The sequence below is a fragment of the Nerophis ophidion genome, linkage group LG15 (genome assembly GCF_033978795.1).
Source record: "Nerophis ophidion isolate RoL-2023_Sa linkage group LG15, RoL_Noph_v1.0, whole genome shotgun sequence".
In the NCBI taxonomy this organism is placed as follows: domain Eukaryota; kingdom Metazoa; phylum Chordata; class Actinopteri; order Syngnathiformes; family Syngnathidae; genus Nerophis; species Nerophis ophidion.
The window spans coordinates 47,897,808-47,923,379 of record NC_084625.1 but is presented as its reverse complement, the minus strand read 5'-3'; the positions used below and the strand labels follow the sequence as shown (position 1 = coordinate 47,923,379).

The following is a 25,572-nucleotide window of genomic DNA, read 5'->3' as shown; positions in this document are numbered from 1 at the left end:
ACAGAACACTGGCAACTACAGACTGGTAGTACATCCGTAAGAGTCTCAATATTAACTATCAACGATAAAACACTGAATATTGACAACATGAACGTCACACCCCCTCTCAATCGATATATTTTACAATCAAGCAAACTGCAACAAAAACGCAACAAACACAGCGAAATATAAACCCCACCTACAATCTGATGTATCACTAAACTTTACATTTTTGTTGTAAAAATCTCCTTCCGCTTCTGTCCCTGACACAAGTATTTCAGGCTGACACTCCGTGGAAACGCTCCCCACCCACACTGCTTGGTGCCTCGTCTGAAATGCTGTGACTTAGAAAACCATAGTAACTAATTGGATTACCATAGTAACTAGTACATCATGCAAAAGCACAGATTCTAACCATGTAAATACTTTGTATAGTTCAAGACTTACGGTCATTAGACCAGTGTTTTCAACCTTTTTTGAGCCAAGGCACATTTTTTTCAAAAAAGAAAATACGTGGGCACACCACCAGCAGGAAAGGTTAAAAAATGAAACTCCACAAGGTTGTCGTGCCTTATTTTGAGTTTGTTGTTGTTTCCCGTGCTTTAGTTCCTGCCTTGCGCTCTTATTTTGGTGACCCTTCCTGTGTTGTTGGTGTTCTCCTGTAGCAGCTTCACGCCTTCCTTTGAGTGCTATTGCCCGCACCTGCTTGGTTTTCGCAATCAAGACTTTTTAAGTTGTGCGTACGCTATCCTTCTTTGTGGGTACATTGTTGATTGTCATGTCATGTACGGATGTACATTTTGGACGCCGTCTTTGCTCCACACGCTGTAAGTTTTTGCTGTCGTCCAGCATTCTGTTTTTGTTTACTTTTCAGCCAGTTCAGTTTTAGTTTGGTTTTACATAGCCATCCCTATGCTTCAGTGCCTTTTCCTAGCCTTTTGTTAATTTTTGGTGTAAGTGGTACACACCATTTTTAATTGCACGCTGTCTACCGCTGTGCTCTGCATATTGGGATCACGACAAACCATTCTCGACGCGTTCCGACTTCTACAAAGCAATGAACTACCTGCTGCCACCTACTGATATGGAGTATTACAAGATTACCCTGCCAAGGTCTACACAGCACAGGCACTAGACAAAGACACATTATTATGATTATTGATTTGCCCAAAATATTTTTTGGACCAATTAGGTGAAGTTGCATAATTTCCCACGCACAGTGGTTGAAAATCACTGCATTAGACAACATCACTGCACATCATAATGGTAGCTACAGTTTATTATTATTTGGGAATGTCCGGCGGGCCAGATTGAAAAGCTTAATGGGCCAGATTTGGCCCCCCAGGCCTTAATTTACCCAGATCTTATTTATAGGATTGTTATCGTAGTACTAAAGTGAACTACAATTATGTGATTCAGACTGATATCAAATGTTTATACAGCTCCTCTGTGATTCAGTTCTCCAGATAATGTGCTCAGTTTGTTTATGTGACAACACATTTAAAATTGTCTTTGTTCCTTCCAGAAGAAGAAGAGTCTTCTGAAAACTACCCACGTATGAACAAAGTAAAGTGAGTAAATGTGCTTACATTTTCGTTTTTGCTTTGACATATTACATCAGGGGTCGGGAACCTTTTTGGCTGAGAGAGCCAAGAAAGCCAGATATTTTAAAATGTATTTCTGTAAGAGCCATATAATATATTTTTTTTTAACACTGAACACAACTAAACGCGTGCATTTTTAAGTAAGACCAACATTTCTAGAGTATAATAAGTCTCTCATTCTTTGGAATAACATTGTTATTCTGATGCTAACTGTGGAGGGGACGTGGCCTGCGGGCCTGCAGCGAAGCAGGGTGTGCCAGGACCGGCCTTGAAATCAGCGACAGGTGCGTAGATGGCCCATCTGGGCCTTGTTATGGAATCACCTGTCGCTCTGTTATAAGCAGCAGCCAGGAGGAAAGACGGGGTTGAAACTGGAGCCAGAGAGCGAGCGAGAACGAAAGAGAAAACGACAATTTCTGGAAAGCAACTGAGAGACTTATTGAAAAATAAAAGAATATTGTAACCCTGAAACGGGCTCTCATGTCGGTGCTTGGTGGTCTGAAGAACCCCCAGGAGGGCAAGCCCCACACTAACCAATAATAAATAAATTACTTCTTACCATTAACGCAACTTCTTGAACATAAAAATGCATGAGAATGTTTTATATTTTGAACGTTATTTTTAACAAGTGGAATTATTCATTACTTATCGTGTCAAGCGATGTCAGCTCAGATTTATCCGAGAGCCAGATGCAGTCATCAAAAGAGCCACATCTGGCTCGTAAGCCATAGGTTCCCTACCCCTGTATTACATTGTGCTTTTTAATGTACAACTGAGTAACTCTGTGATAGATACATCTTTACAATGCGACAGAACTGTAATCTATTAGTGATTATGTTATACACTTTTAAAGACGCATCTTTATTTTCTTCTTACATTATGCCTTTTGGCACTTTATGGATTTTTGTTGGTTTTTATTTATTTGTTTTCAATCCCGAAGCCTGCTACAGGCCCACAAAAAATGAGCTGGCTTACGAAAATAGCCGCCAGGCCGAACTTTGGACACACCTGGTTTATGCATTTCTCTGGTAAAGCAAAGTGTTACCAAACAACGGAACATTGTCTCCAGGCACTGTCTTCTTAGCTCAATCGCTAGTCCTGACTCCTGCTAGTGAAAGGCTGAGCTGCACGCTTGTAGAGTTACTTTGCAGACTTCCACGCCTCGTCTTTCACGACGGAGGTCTTGCACACTCCCCGGTCTAGTTTCTGGATCTCCGCTCCCGCGACGAATAGTTTGTCTTTTGTGACCGCTTGTACAAACCCCGTTTCCATATGAGTTGGGAAATTGTGTTAGATGTAAAAATAAACGGAATACAATGATTTGCAAATCCTTTTCAACCCATAATAAAATGAATGCACTACAAAGACAAGATATTTGATGTTCAAACTCATAAACTTTATTTTTTTTTGCAAATAATAATGTCGTATTTTACGCTTCATAATGCGCCACACATTTTCGATGGGAGAAAGGTCTGGACTGCAGGCGGGCCAGGAAAGTACCCACACTCTCTTTTTACGAAGCCACGCTGTTGTAACACTTCTCTTGCTGAAATAAGCAGGGGCGTCCTTGATAACGTTGCTTGGATGACAACCTGTATGTACCTTTCAGCATTAATGGTGCCTTCACAGATGTGTAAGTTACCCATGCCTTGGGCACTAATACACCCCCATACCATCACAGATGCTGGCTTTTCAACTTTGCGCCTATAACAATCCGAATGGTTATTTTCCTCATTGTTCTGGAGGACACCATGACCTCTGTTTCCAAATATAATTTGAAATGTGGACTCATACACCTCCAAAGACATGCACCTGGGGATAGGTTGATTGGCAACACTAAATGGTCCCTAGTGTGTGAATGTGAGTGTGAATGTTGTCTATCTGTGTTGGCCCTGCGATGAGGTGGCGACTTGTCCAGGGTGTACGCCGCCTTCCGCCCGATTGTAGCTGAGATAGGCGCCAGCGACCCCAAAAGGGAATAAGCGGTAGAAAATGAATGAATGTGGACTCGTCAGACCACAGAACACCTTTCCACTTTGCATCAGTACATCTCAGGTGAACTCGGGCCCAAGCCGGCGGCGTTTCAGGATATTTTTGATAAATGGGTTTGGCTTTGCATAGTAGAGTTTTAACTTGCACTTAGGGAATACGCGGTAGAACATGGATGGATGGACACCAGAAGCACACTACCCAGGGGGCGTGGCTACAGAATAGAGATGCCAAGTGAGAAACTTTTTCCTAATTTTTTGCATGCATGTTATACAATTTTACAATAATAATAATCCATCCATCCATCCATTTTCTACCGCTTGTCCCTCTCGGGGTCGCGGGGAGAGCTGGAGCCTGTCTCAGCTGTATTTGGGCAGAAGGCATCGTACACCCTGGACAAGCCGCCACCTCATCACAGGGCCAACACAGATAGACAGACAACATTCACACACTAGGGACCATTTAGTGTTGCCAATCAACCTATCCCCAGGTGCATGTCTTTGGAGGCGGGAGGAAACCGGAGTACCCGTAGGGAACCCACGCATTCACGGGGAGAACATGCAAACTCCACACAGAAAGACCCCAAGCGGGGCTCGAACCCAGGACGCATCAAAGCTACTCAATACTAAATGACAATATAAAATTTATGTTTTGGCCAAAACACGTTCACTTAACTATTGGGGAAACGCTGACAATTAAAATTGGAGAAAAATAACTTCAATAATGCACTTGCTCGAAATACAACCCTTGAAACTCGATCAAAGTATATTTGGACAATTCAAAAGGTAAACAAAATGAAGTGATTTGGTACATACCCTTTCAGTCTGCTTTGGTATCCAACTTTCGTTAATTGGCAGTGGCTCAGAGGCTGCTGTTATTGGTTCAGGCAGTAAGAGAGACTCCTCCGCCTTCACCACAGATGCAACATCGTCAACCTGACATCCAAGCCATCTATTTCCTACCGCTTATTCCCTTTGGGGGCGCTGGTGCCTATCTCAGCTACAATCGGACGGAAGGCGGCGTACACCCTGGACAAGTTGCCATCTCATCGCAGGGCCAACACAGATAGACAGACAACATTCACACACTAGGGACCATTTAGTGCTTTTAATCAACCTATCCCCAGGTGCGTGTCTTTGGAAGTGGGAGGAAGCTGTAGTACCCGGAGGGAACCCGCACATTCACGGGGAGAACATGCAAACTCCACACCGAAAGATCCCGAGCTCGGGATTGAACCCAGGACTACTCAGGACCTTCGTATTGTGAGGCAGACGCACTAACCCCTTTTCCACCGTGAAGCCCCCAATCCATTCCACTTTATTTATATAGTACATTTAAACAACAAAATCTTTCCAAAGTGCTGCACAACAATATTAAAAACAACATTCAAATACTATCCTGAGCTCCACCAACAACTGAATAAAAACAAAACAAAAAATAAAATACATATAAAAACAATATAAAATATATATGATTAAAAACGATTTTAGGGGTAAAACCAATTAAAACAGTGAATAGAAATCACAATTTTAAAACACAGAGGACAACAGAGGACCACACAACTCACGTAGTGTTAAAAGCCAGAGGATAAAAATGGGTCTTAAGATGAGACTTAAAACAGTCCACTGTGGGAGCAGTTCAAATATGAATAAAATAGAATAGAATAGAAAGTACTTTATTGATCCCTGGGGGAAATTTAGCACCACAGTTCGCTCACAATAGACAATAATACAAATAATAAATAATATATAAAATATATATATAATATATGAATAATATAAATATATTATTTATATTATATGGAGGGGCAGAGTGTTTTAGTGTATTATATTATTATATAATGAGATGGCGACTTGTCCAGGGTGTACTCCGCCTTCCGTCCGGTTGTAGCTGAGATAGGCACCAGCGCCCCCTGTGGCCCCAAAGGGAATAAGCGGTAGAGTGGATGGATGGATGGATAATTCTGTATATATATATATATATATATATATATATGGAGGGGCAGTGTGTTCCAGAGCTTAGGGCCGACCACAGAGAAGGCCCTGTCTCCCCTAGTTTTAAGTCTGGTCTCGGGCACCAGGAGCTGGAGCTGGCTCTCGTACCTCAGAGCGCGCGCAGTATTGTAAGTTTGGATGAGGTCCGAAATATAATGAGGTGCCAGTCCATGTAAAGCTTTAAAAACAAAGAGCAAGGTTTTAAAATCAATTGTAAAATGAACAGGGAGCCGGTGCAAACTCCCAAATTATCTACTAAAAGTTAAAAAGAAAAAAAAAAAAATGTTGGTACATTACATGGGACATGTACGTTTCAAAAGAGGTTGCTAGATGAGAATAAATCTAAAAGTAAAATTAGTGTAGAAATGCACCAAATTGCAGGAAATGTAGTCATAACATTTTCTTTCAGGGTTTGCGTGTTCCCTTTTTTTTTTTCAATGTTCCTCTTTTTTTTTTTCCTCAAATGGTGCTCACATCCCTAAATATGTACCATACCAACTTTATTTATAAAGCCCTTTAAAAACAATTGTTTTTTCATTTTTGCCTCTTTAAGGTGTAATTTGACCCCCTTAAAATGCTTTAAAGAGTTTTGAAGCATTTGGAGACCATCAAACTGGATCCAGTTTGGTGAGTTTTGAAGCATGTTAGGGGGTCAAATTACAGCTCAAAGAGGCAAAAATGAATTTTTTTAAGAAACTTTTGTTTTGAAGGGGTTTTTGCCAACTTCCTGTTGATTTTTGCTGAAGGATGTCATTGTATGAAATCTAGGTCTAAGTCAGACCTACATAGAGGATTTTGTTTCATGTCTCTACGACATTCCTAACGGAAGTTACAAGCAGTATTGTCTGTGTTTTTTCCTAGGGGGCGCTAGAGTGCAATTTTGAGTTTTGGAGTTTTTTTTTTTTTTATTAGATGGCAATTTTCGCCAGTCCTGATGTGTGTGTAAAATTAGGTAAGTTTTGAAGCATGTTAAGGGGGTCAAATTACAGCTCAAAGAGGCAAAAATGAAATGTTTTAGGAAACTTGTTTTGAAGGGGTTTTTGCCAACTTCCTGTTGATTTTTGCTGAAGGATGTCATTGAATGAAATCTAGTTCTAAGTCAGACCTACATAGAGGTTTTTGTTTCATGTCTCTACGACATTCCTAACGGAACTTACAAGCAGTGTTGTCTGTGTTTTTTCCTAGGGGGCGCTAGAGCGCAATTTTGAGTTTTTGAGGGTTTTTTTTGTTAGATGGCAATTTTCAGCAGTCCTGATGTGTGTGTAAAATTAGGTGAGTTTTGCGGCATGTTAGGGGGTCAAATTACAGCTTAGAGGCAAAAATGAAATTTTTTAGGAAACTTGTTTTGAAGGGGTTTTTGCCAACTTCCTGTTGATTTTTGCTGAAAGATGTGATCGTATGAAATCTAGGTTTAAGTCAGACCTACATAGAGGTTTTTGTTTCATGTCTCTACCACATTCCTAACGGAAGTTACAAGCAGTGTTGTCTGTGTTTTTTCTTAGGGGGCGCTAGAGCGCAATTTTGAGTTTTGGAGTTTTTTTGTTTTTTTTTATCAGATGGCAATTTTCGCCAGTCCTGATGTGTGTGTAAAATTAAGTGAGTTTTGAAGCATTTTAAGGGGTCAAATTACAGCTCAAAGAGGCAAAAACGAAATGTTTTAGGAAATTTAGTTTTGAAGGGTTTTTTGCTAACTTCCTGTTGATTTTTGCTGAAGGATGTCATTGTATGAAATCTAGGTCTAAGTCAGACCTACATAGAGGTTTTTGTTTCATGTCTCTACGACATTCCTAACGGAAGTTACAAATAGTGCTGTCTGTGTTTTTTTCTCTAGAGTGCAATTTTGAGTTTTGGAGTTTTTTTTTTTTTTTTTTTTTAGATGGCAATTTTCGCCAGTCCTGATGTGTGTGTAAAATTAGGTACGTTTTGAAACATGTTAAGGGGGTCAAAGTTTCTCTGTGTGCGTTAGACATCCGGCATTTGCACATGTGGCAGTGGTGCGCAAGAAAGACGAGAGAAGAAAGCTGAAGGGCACCACCTGCAAAGAGTGTGAAGTTGTAAGTCTAATACTCGAATCACGGATTTTTGTGTGTCGATCCAAGTCTAACAAGATGCTCGCTCCTCCAGTATTACGCACATCTCCCAGAGGAGGAGAAGCAGAAGAAGCTGTCTGAATGCTCTCGGCACCGCCATCGCTTTATTCCGCCCAACACTCCGGAAAATTTCTGGGAAGTCGGATTCCCGTCGACTCAGACGTGCATTGAAAGAGGTCACTCTGTCTTTACACTTTGGAGACCATCTGTCAAATTCTGACCCATAAACAACTGCCTTAACACATCTGTTTGTAGGTTATATAAAGGAGGAGAAGACCCCGCTGTCTCGTTTACGAAGAAAGCAACCTTTTGCTGTACTTTTCTCCCCAAAGAATAGCCAGAAGGACAGCTAACAAGTTAGTGTGTTCACCAAGGAGCTCAATCCAGCTCTTTTGGTGCACTGACTCAATGTACACACACTAGCTTTTTCACCTTTGCTCATTGACTCTGCATATAGGATTGAGACATGCTCAATAAATAAAACATAAGTGAATTAAATTTTCTGGTTGCTAATTCATAACTTTTATCATTAGGAATAAGTAAAGGTGCAAAATAGGCCACATTTTATTTTGTCTGTAGCTTATTAAAGCACTGTTTATTATGTAAAAAAATATGGAAAATACACACTTCTTTTTTTTACCTTTGCTCATTTACTCTGCATATAAGATTGAGAAATGCTGATAAAACATAAGTGAATTAAGTTTTTTGGTTGCTAATTTTTAACTTCTATCATTTGGAATAAGTAAAGGTGCAAAATAGGCCACATTTAAAAATTTTAATTGGTCTGTAGCTTATTAAAGCACTGTTTATGAAGTAAAAAAAAATGAAAATACACACTACTTTTTACACCTTTGCTCATTTACTCTGCATATAAGATTTAGACAAGCTCATAAAATTAAATATAAGTGAATTAACGTTTCAGGTTGCTAACTCATAACTTAAAAAGGTGCAAAATAGGCCAATTGTAAACATTTTATTTGGTCTGGAGCTTATTAAAGCACTGTTTATGAAGTAAAAAAAAATATGAAAATACACTACTTTTTTTTACATTTGCTCATTTACTCTGCATATAAGATTTAGACATGCTCATAAAATAAAGTATAAGTGAATTAAGTTTTCTACTTGTTAAGTCATAACTTTTAAATGTACAAAATAGGCCAAATGTAAACATTTTATTTGGTCTGTAGCTTATTGAAGCACTGTTTATGAAGTAAAAAAAATATGAAAATACCCACTGCTTTTTTCACCTTTGCTCATAAGATTTAGACATGCTGATAAAATTAAACATAAGTGAATTACCTTTTCAGGTTGCTAATTCATAACTTGTAAAGGTGCAAAATAGGTCACATGTAAACATTTTATTTGGTCTGTAGTTTATTAAAGCACTGTTTATGAAGTAAAAAAAATATGAAAATAAACTACTTTTTTCACCTTTGCTCATTTACTCTGCATATAAGATTGAGACATGCTGAGAAAATAAAGTATAAGTGGATTAAGATTTCTGCTTGCTAAGTCATAACTTTTAAATGTACAAAATAGATCACATGTAAACATTTTATTTGGTCTGTAGCTTATTAAAGCACTGTTTATAAGGTAAAAAAATATGAAAATACACACTGCTTTTTTCACTTTTTCTCATTTACTCTGCATATAAGATTGAGACGTGCTGAAAAAACACAAGTGAATTAAGTTTTTTTGTTACTAATTCTTAACTTCTATCATTTGAAATAAGTAAAGGTGCAAAATAGGCCACATTTAAACATTTTAATTGGTCTGTAACTTATTAAAGCACTGTTTATGAAGTAAAAGAAATATGAAAATACACACTACTTTTTTCACCTTTGCTCATTTACTCTGCATATAAGATTGAGACATGCTGACAAAATATAACATAAGTGAATTAAGTTTTCTGCTTGCTAATTCATAACTTTTAAATGTACAACATAGGTCACATGTAAACATTTTATTTGATCTGTAGCTTATCAAAGCACTGTTTATGAAGTGAAAAAATATGAAAATAACACGACTTTTTTCACCTTTGCTCATTTCATCATCATCATTTCATCATCATTTATTTTTATTCCTTTCATGAAAATGCATATTTACAAGCCACGTACAATTGACACTGTCATTGTTTTTTTTTTGTTTTTCTTTCTTATACATTTTCATGATCAGAAAGGAGCAGATGGAAGAATTATATTCTTATATTTATCTGCCCCTTTTTTTAACACAAATTACAGTATTTTAGATGAATTATAAATGTTCCCTCCACCAACACCCGAACTCCAACATACTTTTCCATTTTCCTTTAAGCACTTTCACAATGACACGTCCAATCTAAATCAAAACTCAGTTTGATATAATTTCAGTTTTCTCTTTTTATAACTTTTTTTAAATACAAATATATTCTTACAGCTTTTTAAGTCTTTGTTTAGAGAATTCCATGCTTTCACACCAACAACAGACAAGCACATTTGTTTCAAATTTGTTCGCACTCTTGGATGTTTAAAGTCATACGGCCTTCTGTGGTTCTCATCTTCAGATGTGAACACAAATAACTTTTGTATGTCCTTCGGAAGAACTTTATTTCTCGCTTTGAACATCATTAATAGTGTATTCAATTCTACAATGTCTTTTAGTTTTAGTAATCCTGACCTAATGAAGAGTGGATTTGTGTGGTCTCTATATCCTACTTTAAAAATGATTCGAATTGCTCTTTTCTGTGAAAGAAATAAAGGCATTATGTTGCTATGATATGTATTTCCCCATATTTCTGCACAATAATTGAAATAAGGTAGAATAATTGAGCAATATAACATTCTCATTGTGTTGTATGTAAAACTATATTTAACCTTGTTCAAAATAAATAAGCTTTTAGATACCTTATTTTTCACATGCATTATATGAGCTTTCCATGTCAACTTTTCATCTAAGATGACCCCAAGAAATCTGATTTCAGACACCTTCTCAATTTTCACATTGTTTATGGATAAACTAACTTCCATCTTTCTTTTATTACCGAATACCATATACTTAGTCTTTTCCAAATTTAAAGATAATTTATTTATATCAAACCACAATTTTAGTTTAACCATTTCCTCTTTAATATTATTGGCTAAAATTTTCAAGTCATCTCCTGAACAGTATAAATTTGTATCGTCTGCGAATAATACGCACTGTAAAATTTTCGAAACCTCACAAATATCATTTATATATAAAGTAAAAAGTTTGGGTCCTAAAATCGAACCTCGTGGAATTCCACATTCAATATTCATACATTCTGACCTATGATCATCGATCTCAACATATTGCTGTCGTTGATGTAAATAACTGGTTAACCAGTCCAGTGCAACTCCTCTGACTCCATAAGTATATAATTTAGAAATGAGAATTTGATGATCTACAGTGTCAAATGCCTTCTTTAAATCAATGAACACTCCTATTGTGTATTTATTTTGATCAACTGCAGTTGTAATCTCTTCAATAATGTTCATGATGGCCAAGCTCGTAGACCTGTTTGATCAAAATCCATACTGATTTTCATTTAATAATTTATGTTTTTCAATAAAACAGTCTAATTTATTAACAAACAGTTTTTCAAGCACTTTTGAAAATTGGGATAAGAGAGATACAGGTCTATAATTACCAAATGTATGTTTATCTCCGGTTTTAAATATAGGTATAACCTTAGCAGTTTTCATACTGTCTGGGAAAACCCCTACTTTAAAAGAACAATTAATTATATAATGCAATGGTTTAATGATGCAATCAATTGTGTTTTTTATTATACTCATGTCAATGCCCTCATTGTCTATTGAGGTCTTGTTTTTTAGTTTGTAAACCACAGATAATATTTCATTCTCAGTCACTTCACTAAGAAACATTGACTGCATAACCCTATTTTCCCTTTTCCAGACATCCCCTGATTGATCATTAGCTCTAGGTATTTTGTTTGCTAAGCTAGGTCCTACATTTACAAAGAATTGATTCAATTCATTGACAATTTCATCTTTGTTTTCAATTAACATTTCATTTAGTCTGCATATAAGATTTAGACATGCTCATAAAATTAAACATAAGTGAATTAACGTTTCAGGTTGCTAACTCATAACTTAAAAAGGTGCAAAATAGGCCAAATGTAAACATTTTATTTGGTCTGGATCTTATCAAAGCACTGTTTATGAAGTAAAAAAAAAAAGAAAATAAACTACTTTTTTTCACCTTTGCTCATTTACTCTGCATATAAGATTGAAACATGCTGACAAAATAAAACATAAATGAATTCAATTTTCTGCTTGCCAAGTCATAACTTTTAAATGTACAAAATAGGTCACATTTAAACATTTTATTTGGTCTGTAGCTTATTAAAGCACGGTTTATGAAGTAATAAATATATAAATACGTACTGCTTTTTTCACTTTTGCTCATTTACTCTGCATATAAGATTGAGACATGCTGATAAAACATAAGTGAATTAAGTATTTTGGTAGCTAATTCTTAACTTCTATCATTTGGAATAAGTAAAGGTGCATAATAGGCCACATTTAAACATTTTAATTGGTCTGTAGCTTATTAGAGCACTGTTTATGAAGTAAAAAAAATATGAAAATACACACGACTTTTTTCACCTTTGCTCATTTACTCTGCATATAAGATTTAGACATGCTCATAAAATTAAACATAAGTCAATTAACTTTTCAGGTTGCTAGTTCATAACTTATAAAGGTGCAAAATAGGCCAAATGTAAACATTTTATTTGGTCTGGAGCTTATTAAAGCACTGTTTATGAAGTAAAAAAAATATGAAAATAAACTACTTCTTTTACCTTTGCTCATATTACTCTGCAAATAAGATTGAGACATGCTGACGAAATAATATAAAAGTGAATTAAGTTTTCTGCTTGCTAAGTCATAACTTTTAAATGTACAAAATAGGTCACATGTAAACATTTTATTTGGTCTGTAGCTTATTAAAGCACTGTTTATAAGGTAAAAAAATATGAAAATACACACTGCTTTTTTCACTTTTGCTCATTTACTCTGCATATAAGATTTAGATATGCTCATAAAATTAAACATAAATGAGTTAACTTTTCAGGTTGTTAATTCATAACTTATAAAGGTGCAAAATAGGCCAAATCTAAACATTTTATTTGGTCTGTAGCTTATTAAAGCACTGTTTATGAAGTAAAAAAAATATGAAAATAAAACTACTTTTTTTTTTTTTTACCTTTGCTCATTTACTCTGCATATAAGATTCAGACATGCTGATAAAATAAAACAAGTGAATTACGTTTTCTGGTTGCTAATTCATAACTTGTAAAGTGGCAAAATAGGCCAAATGTAAACATTTTATTTGATCTGTAGCTTATTTAATTAAGCACTGTTTATGAAGTTAAAAAAAATGTGAAAATTAATACTTCTTTTTTCACCTTTTCTCAATTACTCTGCATATAAGATTGAGACATGCTGATAAAATAAAACAAGTAAATTAAGTTTTCTGCTTGCTAATTCATAAGTTGTATCATTTGGAATAAGTAAAGGTGCAAAATAGGCCACATTTAAACATTTTAATTGGTCTGTAGCTTATTAAAGCACTGTTTATGAAGTAAAAAAAAAAAAGAAAATACACACTACTTTTTTCACCTTTGCTCATTTACTCTGCATATAAGATTGAGACATGCTGACAAAATAAAATATAAGTGAATTAAGTTTTCTGCTTGCTAAGTCATAACTTTTAAATATACAAAATAGGTCACAGGTAAACATTTTATACGGTCTGTAGCTTATTAAATCACTGTTTATGAAGTAAAAAAATATGAAAATACACACTGCTTTTTTCACTTTTGCTCATTTACTCTGCATATAAGATTGAGACATGCTGATAAAACATAAGTGAATTAAGTCTTTTGGTTGCTAATTCTTAACTTCTATCATTTGGAATAAGTAAAGGTGCAAAATAGGCCACATTTAAACATTTTAATTGGTCTGTAGCTTATTAAAGCACTGTTTATGAAGTAAAAAAATACGAAAATACACACTACTTTTTTCACCTTTGCTCATTTACTCTGCATATAAGATTGAGACATGCTGACAAAATATAACATAAGTGAATTAAGTTTTCTGCTTGCTAATTCATAACTTTTAAATGTACAAAATTGGTCACATGTAAACATTTTATTTGGTCTGTAGCTTATTAAAGCACTGTTTATGAAGTAAAAAAATATGAAAATACACACTACTTTTTTCACTTTTGCTCATTTACTCTGCATATAAGATTGAGACATGCTGATAAAACATAAGTGAATTAAGTTTTTTGGTTGCTAATTCTTAACTTCTATCATCTGGAATAAGTAAAGGTGCAAAATAGGCCACATTTAAACATTTTAATTGGTTTGTAGCTTATTAAAGCACTGTTTATGAAGTAAAAAAAATAGGAAAATACACACTACTTGTTTTACCTTTGCTCATTTACTCTGCATATAAGATTTAGACATGCTGACAAAATAAAACATAAGTGAATTAAGTTTTCTGCCTGCTAATTCACAACTTGTATCATTTCAAATAAGTAAAGGTGCAAAATAGGCCCCATTGTAAACATTTTATTTGGTTTGTAGCCTATTAAAGCACTTTTTATGAAGTAAAAAAAAATGAAAATACATATTTAGTACATTTGTTTAGGAAGTGCAATGTGTTGAGTTGTCTTATTTTTTTTGGTATTACTGCGCTTCTCTCTCAGAATACACCAGCACAGCTTCGCTCACATGACTGACGGCCACACTGCAAGCAGGAAAGAATTAGTAAGCAAATTAAAGAACAGGAGGAAAATAGAAAAAAAACAACAAATACAGTACAGGCCAAAAGTTTGGACACACTTCATTTCAATGCCCTTTTCTTTATTTTCATGACTATTTACATTGTAGATTGTCACTGAAGGCATCAAAACTATGACACCCTTTCTGGTGACTACCTCTTGAAGCTCATGAAGAGAATGCCAAGAGTGTGCAAAGCAGTAATCTTAGCAAAGGGTGGCTATTTTGAAGAAACTAGAATATTTTTAATTTGTTTCTAGTTATTTCGCCTTTTTTGTTAAGTACATAACTCCACATGTTCATTCATAGTTTTGATGCCTTCAGTGACAATCTACAATGTAAATAGTCATAAAAATAAAGAGAACGCATTGAAATGTGAAGGCGTGTCCAAACTTTTGGCCTGTAGTGTATATTAACTACATCAGGGGTCACCAACCTTTTTGAAAGCAAGAGCTACTTCTTGGGTACTGATTAATGCAAAGGGCTACCAGTTTGATACACACTTAAATAAATTGCCAGAAATAGCCAATTTGCTCAATTTACCTTTAACTCTGTTATTATTAATAATTAATGATATTTATCTTTGTGGAAACACTTATCATCTTAATGATTTCTCACAATAAATATATATTTTTGATGACATGTTTTAAATAGGTTAAAATCCAATCTGCACTTTGTTAGAATATATAACAAATTGGACCAAGCTATATTTCTAACAAAGACAAATCATTATTTCTTCTAGATTTTCCAGAACAAATTTTTTTAAAGAAATTCAAAAGACTTTGAAATAAGATTTAAATTTGATTCTACAGATGTTCTAGATTTGCCAGAATAATTCTTTTGAATTTTATTCCCAATAATTTTGAAGAAATTTTTCACAAATATTCTTCTTCAAAAAAACAGAAGCTAAAATTAAGAATTAAATAAAAATTGATTATATTATTCTTTACAATAAAACAAATACATTTACTTGAACATTGATTTGAATTGTCAGGAAAAAAGAGGAAGGAACTTAAAAGGTAAAAAGGTATATGTGTTTAAAAATCCTAAAATCATTTTAAAGGTTGTATTTTTTTCTCTAAAATTGTCTTTCTGAAAGTTATAGGAAGCAAAGTAAAAAAATAAATGAATTTATTTTAACAAGTGAAGACCAAGTCTTTAAAATGTTTTCTTGGATTTTCAAATTCTATTTGAGTTTTGTCTCTCTTAGAATTAAAAATGTCGAGCAAAGCGAGACCAGCTTGCTAGTAAATAAATAAAATGTAAAAAATAGAGGCAGCTCACTGGTAAGTGCTGCTATTTGAGCTATTTTTAGAACAGGCCAGCGGGCGACTCATCTGGTCCTTACGGGCTACCTGGTGCCCACGGGCACCGCGTTGGTGACCCCTGAAGTACATAATAAAAAACACATTGTCCACTCACCAAATAATAGATGCCGTGTTCATGTCCATGTAGAAAATAAGAGGTGCAACGAACATGGCAGTAATCTGTGACATGTTGGCAAAAATCAGCACACAATTACCTGAACGCTGCGTACAATTATTTGTGCAAATGAAATATTTACCTTGGACAAAAAAATCCACAGTGCAAAGTGCTGGAGCGACAATCCACTTTTGAGTTTGAATGTCGCTAAAAGCAGCATAAAGCCCAGCAAGGCACTACGGAGTGACAAAAGCAAGTCATTATAAAAAAAACACCATTAACTCTCCTAATAATCTATGTCACTTTACTAACTTCTTGTGTCTATTACATCGCAGGTGTAAATAGTGCTTAGTGCTTCACCTGGCACAGCAGCCACAGCTGAACGCGTAGGACTGAAGAGAGGGGAACTCCAAGGCACTTGTGAGGTCACCTAATGGAGGAACAGCGCGGTCAGTGTAAAAGTAAACAACTTCACATTGCCAATGTAACTACACCTGACAAAAGTAAGGATGTCCTAACATTTTAGCAAACAGTCGTTTTTTTGAAATATTATTTTCAATTATTTTGCTAATCTATGCAAAAATAGACAATAATGTCATCTATATCATCGATATGTCATCAATATTCTAACACCATAAATAGATTGCAGTCCTGTGTGGAAACACTGTTATATCTATTCTAAAGTTAGGGTTGTGCGATAGAGACGATATGAATGATATACATTTGTCCGACGATAAGAGTTTCCCTGCCCCAAGTGGAGGAGTTCAAGTACCTAGGAGTCTTGTTCACGAGTGAGGGAAGAGTGGATCGTGAGATCGACAGGCGGATCGGTGCGGCGTGTTCAGTAATGCGGATGTTGTACCAATCCGTTGTGGTGAAGAAGGAGCTGAGCCGGAAGGCAAAGCTCTCAATTTACCGGTCGATCTGTGTTCCCATCCTCACCTATGGTCATGAGCTTTGGGTCATGACCGAAAGGATAAGATCACGGGTACAAGCGGCCGAAATGAGTTTTCTCCGCCAGGTGGCGGGGCTCTCCCTTAGAGATAGGGTGAGAAGCTCTGCCATCCGGGAGGAACTCAACGTAAAGCCGCTGCTCGTTCACATTGAGAGGAGCCAGATGAGGTGGTTCGGGCGTCAGGATGCCACCCGAACGACTCCCTAGGGAGGTGTTTAGGGCACGTCCAACCGGTAGGAGGCCACGGGGAAGACCCAGGACACGTTGGGAAGACTATGTCTCCCGGCTGGCCTGGGAACGCCTCGGGATCCCCCGCGAAGAGCTGGACGAAGTGGCTGGGGAAAGGGAAGTCTGGGTTTCCCTGCTTAGGCTGTTGCCCCCGCGACCCGACCTCGGATAAGCGGAAGAAGATGGATGGATCTACTAGGGGTGTAACGGTACGTGTATTCGTATTGAATCGTTTCGGTACGGGGGATTCGGTCCGGTTCGGAGGTGTTTCGAACGAGTTTCCACACTGACATGTTAAGTAGCGTACCGCACGTTGTGTAAACAATAGACAACGAGGCACAAAACACGGCATGCTAGCAGCGACCGGACTACGATAGACTCAACATACTTCCTCTTTTTACTGGATATGTCCTCGTTTGCAGGGCTGTCCGGGTGGAGTTTCTTAAATGCCTCAAATGGGGCGGTATAGCTCGGTTGGTAGAGCGGCCGTGTCAGCAACTTGAGCGTTGCAGGTTCGATTCCCGCTTCCGCCATCCTAATCACTGCCGTTGTATCTTTGGGCAAAACACTTTACCCACCTGCTCCCAGTGCCACCCACACTGGTTTAAAAATGTAACTTAGATATTGGGTTGTAAAGCGCTTTGAGTCACTAGAGAAAAGCGCTAAATAAATATAATTCACTTCACTTCAAATGTCCGGCATTTTAGGTTAGGGTTGCGTGTATTTTCAATGTACGTTCAGGGTTGAGAAAGGGTTAAAAACAAAACAAATTGTGCACGCAGCAGCATTCGTGAGGGAGGGGCATAGACAGAGCGTGAGAGTTATAATAAACGCGCATTTGTCGCCAGGCTCTGCTTTTTATACATATATTTGTCAGATTTTATTTTTTATTATCTATAGCAGGGGTGCCCAACGCTAATGTTTAAAAGGCCCACGGCACATTCTAAAAATAAATGATAAATGGGTTGTACTTGTCTAGCGCTTTTCTACCTTCAAGGTACTCAAAGCGCTTTGACACTACTTCCACATTTACCCATTCACACACACATTCATACACTGATGGAGGGAGCTGCCATGCAAGGCGCTAATCAGCACCCATCAGGCGCAAGGGTGAAGTGTCTTGCTCAGGACACAACGGACGTGACGAGGTTGGTACTAGGTGGGAATTGAACCAGGAACCCTCGGGTTGCGCACGGCCACTCTTCCACTGCGCCACGCCGTCCCACATACTATTAAATACACATACACGCCATACCAAATACTATTAAAACAAACAAAAACATAAAAGTGAAATAAAGAAGCTTAAAGGCTAAATGTAATTTAGAAAAAGTTGCAACGTTGAATAATAAAACAAAGCTGTTTTTTTTTCTTTCAAACTGTCATTGCTTAAAGCATAATATTCAATCAAAATCAATGTTATTATGAATTATTGACCTATCCAAGGTTCCCATTACTTCACATCAAATATTCCACTAATAAAAATATTTTTTGTGGAAGATTTTGCAAATTTGGTAAATAACCCAAAAATACATATTTTGTTGTTTTCTTACTGTACCAAAAATGAAACTAACCGTTACCTCTAAACTGAGGTACGTACCGAACCGAAATGTTTGTGTACCGTTACACCCCTATAATCTACTAGAGATGTCCGATAATATCGGCCGATAAATGCTTTAAAATGTAATATCGGAAATTATCTGTATCAGTTTCAAAAAGTAAAATTCATGACTTTTTAAAACGCCGCAGTGTACACGGACGTAGGGAGAAGTATAGAGCGCCAACAAACCTTAAAGGCACTGCCATTGCATGCCAGCCCAATCACATAATATCTACGGCTTTTCACACACACAAGTGAATGCCACGCATACTTGGTCAACAGTCATACAGGAGAAAAGCGCTATATAAATATAATTCACTTCACTTCACTATATAATGCATGTTGATGACACAGTCTAGCTGTGCCCTGCAAATTTGCCATCAACAAGCGAGCAAACACGTCTTTACCGCAAGGCGGCGAATGTCCCTTCAGAGTGCGGTAAAGCCGCTTTTAAATCCACAATCCTCGCCTCCATAGCAGAAAATAATTTAATTTTCTTACAAGTGTCAATCCCCAGAATATGAGGAATAGCTAAAAATGCACATCATAATGGCGGCTACAGTTTTGATGTTAAAGGTCTAAAAAAAATTACAAACTCTGTTTTCATATGTGTTGGGAAATTGTGTTGGATGTAAATATAAACGGAATACATCCATCCATCCATCTTCTTCCGCTTATCCGAGGTCGGGTCGCGGGGGCAACAGCCTAAGCAGGGAAACCCAGACTTCCCTTTCCCCAGCCACTTCGTCTAGCTCTTCCCGGGGGATCCCAAGGCGTTCCCAGGCCAGCCGGGAGACATAGTCTTCCCAACGTGTCCTGGGTCTTCCCCGTGGCCTCCTACCGGTTGGACGTGCCCTAAACACCTCCCTAGGGAGGCGTTCGGGTGGCATCCTGACCAGATGCCCGAACCACCTCATCTGGCTCCTCTCGATGTGGAGGAGCAGCGGCTTTACTTTGAGCTCCTCCCGGATGACAGAGCTTCTCACCCTATCTCTAAGGGAGAGCCCCGCCACACGGCGGAGGAAACTCATTTCGGCCGCTTGTACCCGTGATCTTATCCTTTCGGTCATGACCATAGGTGAGGATGGGAACGTAGATCGACCGGTAAATTGAGGATTTGCAAATCCTTTTCAACCCATATTCAATTCAATGCACTATAGACAAGATATTTGATGTTCAAACTCATAAACTTTTTTTTTTTTTTGCAAATAATAAATAACTTAGTAATTCATGGCTGCAACACATGCCAAAGTAGTTGGGAAAGGGCATGTTCACCACTGTGTTACATCACCTTTTCTTTTAACAACACTCAATAAATGTTTGGGAACTGAGGAAACTAATTGTTGAAGTTTTGAAAGTGGAATTCTTTCCCATTCTTGTTTTAAGTAGAGCTTCAGTCGTTCAACAGTCTCCGCTGTCGTATTTTACGCTTCATAATGGGCCACACATTTTTGATGGGAGACAGGTCTGGACTGCAGGCGGGCCAGGAAAGTACCCGCACTCTTTTTTTATGAAGCCATGCTGTTGTAACACGTGCTGAATGTGGCTTGGCATTGTCTTGCTGAAATAAGCAGGGGTGTCCATGAAAAAGACGGCGCTTAGATGGCAGCATATGACAAAGGGGTGTACCTCGCCCCACCCTTGTGAAAGACTGAGTATTTTTTTGGAAGCTGTTTTTATACCCAATCACGGCACACAGCTGTTCCCAATTAGCCTGCACAGCTGTGGGATGTTCCAAATAAGTGTTTGATGAGCATTCCTCAACTTGCCCTTATGTGGGTTCTTCCAAGGATGTCATAGTTGTAATGGTTTGTACTGTCCTCTGAGACATTTGTGATTTAGGGCTATATAAATAAACATTGATTGATTGATTGATTGAACTTTATCAGTATTTATTGCCACCTTTCCCAACTTCTTTGTCATGTGTTGCTGGCATCAAATTCTAAAGTTAATGATTTGCAAAAAAAAAACAATGTTTATCAGTTTGAACATCAAATATGTTGTCTTTTTTTAGCATATTCAACTGAATATGGGTTGAAAATTATTTGCAAATCATTGTATTCGTGTTTACGTGTCTTTAGAAGTATTTTTACGTGTTTTATGAGTTTTTTACGTGTTTTAGGAGTCTTATTATGTGTTTTAGGAGTCTTGTTATGTGTTTTAGGAGTAATTTACGTTTTAGATGTCACTGTGCATCTCTTCGGAGTCATTTTATGTGTTTTGGAGTCGTTTTTAATGTTTTAGAAGTTGATTGTTGTGTTTTTAAATGTTTTACTAGTCATTTTAATGTGTTAAGTCATTTTATGCATTGCTGTTTCGCACAAGAGGTAGAACATCTCACTCTGTGTTTTCTGGAATCCGTTTATATTTACATCTAACACAATTTCCCAACTCATATGGAAACAGGGTTTGTATGTGGAACTTCCGGCGGACCGGATTGAAAATCTTAATGGGCCATATTTGGCCCAGGTCTGCCGTAGGGGGATTTTCTAACTGCTAAATGCAAGATTTTTGATTACATCATACAAATATCGACAGTAACGATGCCAATCAAATGGTCAGTGTATGGTCAATACTGCAGTGTTTACGTCAATATCGTTTTTAATCATCAAATATTTTGTTGTTGTTTACAAACTCAGGAAATAAGTCCCTGGACAAAAAACAAATAATTAAAAAAAATGATTGATATTGTTACACGGCCATACTATCTTTTTATCCATTTACTATTATGGTTAAATCAGTCAATGATCTTTAGCATTTAAAGTAACACCATTGGAATGACATACTGCGCCTGTAACTACATGGTATTGGACTGATTTTTACTTTTTAACAGAAGTGTAGACAGAACCATGTACAACGGAGAGTAACCAGAAATATTAACAGTAAATCAGCAAGTAGATTGATATTATTTTTGAGCAAATAAAACAGTATAATATGTTACCGCATATGCCAGCAGCCAAATTAGGACACCTTGTAACCTGTTTATACTTGTAACATATTATCCTTAGAACCTGTTTAACCGTTATTTCAGAAGGCTGGAATTTTCACCGCATTGTACTATTTAGGCTATAATGACGTCCCATTCCTATCTATAGTAGATCCAAGTTTTATTCCTACTGTGTGGTCCCTTTAGGATTATTCTCACCTGTCGGGTGAGCAGCCATTGTCAGCAGCAGCACGCTGTTAAAACATGCTTGTTTTAGTCTCTAGTTGTTATTAAACCTATTATTAAAAAGGTTTTTTTCTTACCTGAACAAGTAGTTAACACATTGCTGCTCAATGTCGCTGCAACAGAAAAAGATCATTTCAGGTGATATTTTACTCGGATTAGACCAGGGGTGTCCAAACTTTTTGACTTGGGGGCCGCATTGGGCTAAAAAAAGTTAAAAGTTTTGTATTCAATCAGAATTATCCAGCAGCGAAAATTCTGTGATTTGCATTTTCTAGGGGTGTAACGGTATGTGTATTTGTATTGAACCGTTCGGTTCGGTTCATAGGTGTACCGAACGAGTTTCCAAGCTAAAGTCTTAACAAGCTGCTCTGCTTTCTGCCTCTGTCTCAGCATCCAGCATTGTCCCACCCACACAACCATCTGATTGGTTACATATATAGCGGTAACAGCCAATCAGCAGTGCGTATTCAGAGCGCATGTAGTCAATGCTTCAGCGTCGAGCACATACGTGTTTAGCAGGTGAGCGTAAGGCAGCGTACTCTCCCCAAATGATAATAAACACCTCCCAGTCAACTACTAGTAACATCACTATGAGCCCGTTGACGTTCTAGAAACTTAAACTGCAGCTCAGCTCAGCTCGTTCGCAGTCCTGGCTTGAGGTGAAGGCTAATTAGCTTTTTGTGTGTGTGTCTTACAGACAGCAAAGACCTGTCTGTCTATTTCACTTTACCTTTTTCTGTGTGGAAGCAGCAAAAAAGGACACTATGTTAAATGAAGAGTCTAATAGTTGATATAACAATGTAAGTGCATCATAAAGCCTAAATGAACTCAATGATGTTCAGGGATGAATAGTCTCTCCTATTGTTATTGTACTATTTTTTCAGCTATAGTTACATTAATCATTAGTAATGTAGCAGCCTAGTTTTGAATGGCAGGGTCCCTGCTATCACGTTGATACAAATATAACATTTACATATTAAAAGTAAACTACAGGCTTCTCAAATGCTGTAATAAGTTAAGCATGATGAGTTGACTTGAAACCGTTTAACGTTGCACTTTTTATATGTAGAAGAAAAGTTTTGTCATTTTATGTAATCTGAGCAACATTTTGAGGCAGTTTAATGATTAACGTGGGCCGAATTATTATAGTGTTTTCAATGTTAAAAGGATAAAGCCATTGTTTACAAATTTGGTAAATAAATAACCAAACAATGTATATTTTGTTGTTTTCTTACTGTACCGAAAATGAACCGAACCGTGACCTCTAAACCGAGGTACGTACCGAACCGAAATTTTTGCGTACTGTTACACCCCTTGCATTTTCCCATCATGCTTTGTATGTAATTTAGATTTATTTTTTTACCTCTCCTCTTAGTATATTCTTAAAACCCACTATGCTGGTGATTGATACCAGATATTGTGGAAGTCCATTCCAGTAAGTGATTGCCTGATACATAACAGTCTTTTTCAAAACATCAGTTTTGGGTTTAAGACGGGCGAGAGCATTTGGAGCAGTTAGAAGCGGAGAGGGAGTCGAAGAGACAGAAATTGACTATAAAATCCAAGGCAGAATCCACTAAAGCGGAAACAAAAAGGAAAATGCTGCCCTTGTCACCCCACCAGGGTACTGCCCTGGACCTGGCTTGGGACCTGTGGCCCCCAAAACCCCGGCTTAGTTTCAGTCATTTTCATTAAGTTCAAATCACATGCCTGTTATTAAAACCCATGACATCTCGCAGGCAACTTTCCTTCTTAAGGTGCGCGCCTGCACTGCCCACAGCAAATTAATGCCGAGCAGAAAATCAAAAATCCCATCTGAACTTCAAACAAAATAAACACATTACAAGTTATTCTGTATGATTTTGCAATGCAACTCTATGAGTTACAAGTGACAACAAGAGAGGCCCCGATGAATAAAACAATCTTTGTCAACACAGTTCAATTATCGTCTGTCGAGACACTTTACGGACGAGAATTTCATCAATCACTTTATTGAGCAAAACTGTTTGTAACCACACCAAAAACATATGAGTAAAAAAAAACGTTTGTCTATAAAAACTAGGGATGCAACGGAATGAAAATTTGTGGCCGAAGCCGAAGCCGAATAATATTTAAACGCTTGGCCGAAGGCCGAATACCAAATACCGAATAATGAATGCAGTTTTTCACAATTTTTAAAATATTGCATAAATAGCCTAGAATAAATATTTACACGTTTTTCAAATAAAGTAATTTTTTATTGAATATTGACATTTTTTAAATATTCCAGTAGCCTTTGCTTTTCCAAAAAATCACAAAGTTTTTCATTTATATTAGGCCTTCAAACAAAACATGCATTCGCAAAAAAAATAAAGTGCATTAATGTGGATAAACCCACAACAAATGAATTATTGTCCTTTTGGCAAAAGTCTGCTTAGCCACAGTAGAAATTCTAATAATGTAAACAGCAGGCTCAAGTAAATCTCAATTAAGTGTGTGCTTGTAACCTCTTACACTCATACAGGTAGCCTACACAACAGGCTAATAATGTAAACAGAGGCCCCACCAAATCTCAATAAGTGTGTGCATGTAACCTCATACACTTATACAGGTAGCCTACACAACAGGCTAATAATGTAAACAGAGGCCCCACCAAATCTCAATAAGTGTGTGCATGTAACCTCATACACTTATACAGGTAGCCTACACAACAGGCTAATAATGTAAACAGAAGGCTTAAGTAAATCTCAATTAAGTGTGTGCTTGTAACCTCATACACTTATACAGGTAGCCTACACAACAGGCTAATAATGTAAACAGAGGCCCCACCAAATCTCAATAAGTGTGTGCATGTAACCTCATACACTTATACAGGTAGCCTACACAACAGGCTAATAATGTAAACAGAGGCCCCACCAAATCTCAATAAGTGTGTGCATGTAACCTCATACACTTATACAGGTAGCCTACACAACAGGCTAATAATGTAAACAGAAGGCTTAAGTAAATCTCAATTAAGTGTGTGCTTGTAACCTCATACACTTATACAGGTAGCCTACACAACAGGCTAATAATGTAAACAGAAGGCTTAAGTAAATCTCAATTAAGTGTGTGCTTGTAACCTCATACACTTATACAGGTAGCCTACACAACAGGCTAATAATGTAAACAGAGGCCCCAGTAAATCTCAATTAAGTGTGTGCTTGTAACCTCATACACTTATACACTTTTTTTTTTTTTTTTTTTTTTTTAAATTTATTTTGTATTTATTTATTTTTTTTAATTTATACTAGCATATTGTATATGCACCTTAGGAGGAGCTGCTCCAATTTCGTTGTTCTTTGAACCTGTTCATTGCAATAATGACAATAAAACTCTATTCTATTCTATTCTATTATACAGGTAGCCTACACAACAGGCTAATAATGTAAACAGAGGCCCCACTAAATCTCAATAAGTGTGTGCTTGTAACCTCATACACTTATACAGGTACACAACGTATCCCAACGTCACCGCGTCACTGCACGTTGGTTGATTGCATCACCGTGTCGAAAAATTCCGTCACATGTCACTATTCGGCCTTGTTTTTAACTCATTCCACCGAAGGCCGAATGTGGCTTTTTTTGCCATATTCAGCCGAATATATTCGGTTACCGATTAATCGGTGCGTCCCTAATAAAAACTGGTAATTTTTTGCCATACAAACCAGGCTTAAACCAACTTTGTCATGCGTCGTTTCAACAGAAGCCGCT

General features: G+C 37.1%; 2 protein-coding genes across 7 annotated transcripts in view; one reads left to right on the top strand and one right to left on the bottom strand.

Moving 5' to 3' along the window:
- Positions 1 to 16,612, top strand: part of rbbp8 (retinoblastoma binding protein 8) — a 45,143-nt gene extending 28,531 nt beyond the window's left edge. For 4 of the 5 annotated variants that reach the window (XM_061922299.1, XM_061922298.1, XM_061922296.1 and 1 more), the window contains 4 exons: positions 1,505 to 1,550; positions 7,533 to 7,620; positions 7,691 to 7,832; positions 7,912 to 10,410. In XM_061922299.1, coding sequence (XP_061778283.1) covers positions 1,505 to 1,550; positions 7,533 to 7,620; positions 7,691 to 7,832; positions 7,912 to 8,009 — 374 coding nt within the window. In that variant the 3' untranslated portion in view covers positions 8,010 to 10,410. Of the gene's footprint in view, positions 1 to 1,504; positions 1,551 to 7,532; positions 7,621 to 7,690; positions 7,833 to 7,911; positions 10,411 to 16,224 lie in introns of those variants that run through there. The other variant, XM_061922297.1, reaches the window with a different exon arrangement.
- LOC133569743 (transmembrane protein 241) overlaps positions 14,243 to 25,572 on the bottom strand; it is a 24,788-nt gene continuing 13,458 nt past the window's right edge. For both annotated transcript variants that reach the window (XM_061922301.1, XM_061922302.1), the window contains 6 exons: positions 21,919 to 21,954; positions 21,815 to 21,849; positions 16,250 to 16,319; positions 16,032 to 16,125; positions 15,890 to 15,954; positions 14,243 to 14,435 (listed from right to left, as the gene is read on the bottom strand). In XM_061922301.1, the coding sequence (XP_061778285.1) occupies positions 14,375 to 14,435; positions 15,890 to 15,954; positions 16,032 to 16,125; positions 16,250 to 16,319; positions 21,815 to 21,849; positions 21,919 to 21,954 (361 nt within the window). In that variant the 3' untranslated portion in view covers positions 14,243 to 14,374. The remainder of the gene's footprint in view (positions 14,436 to 15,889; positions 15,955 to 16,031; positions 16,126 to 16,249; positions 16,320 to 21,814; positions 21,850 to 21,918; positions 21,955 to 25,572) is intronic.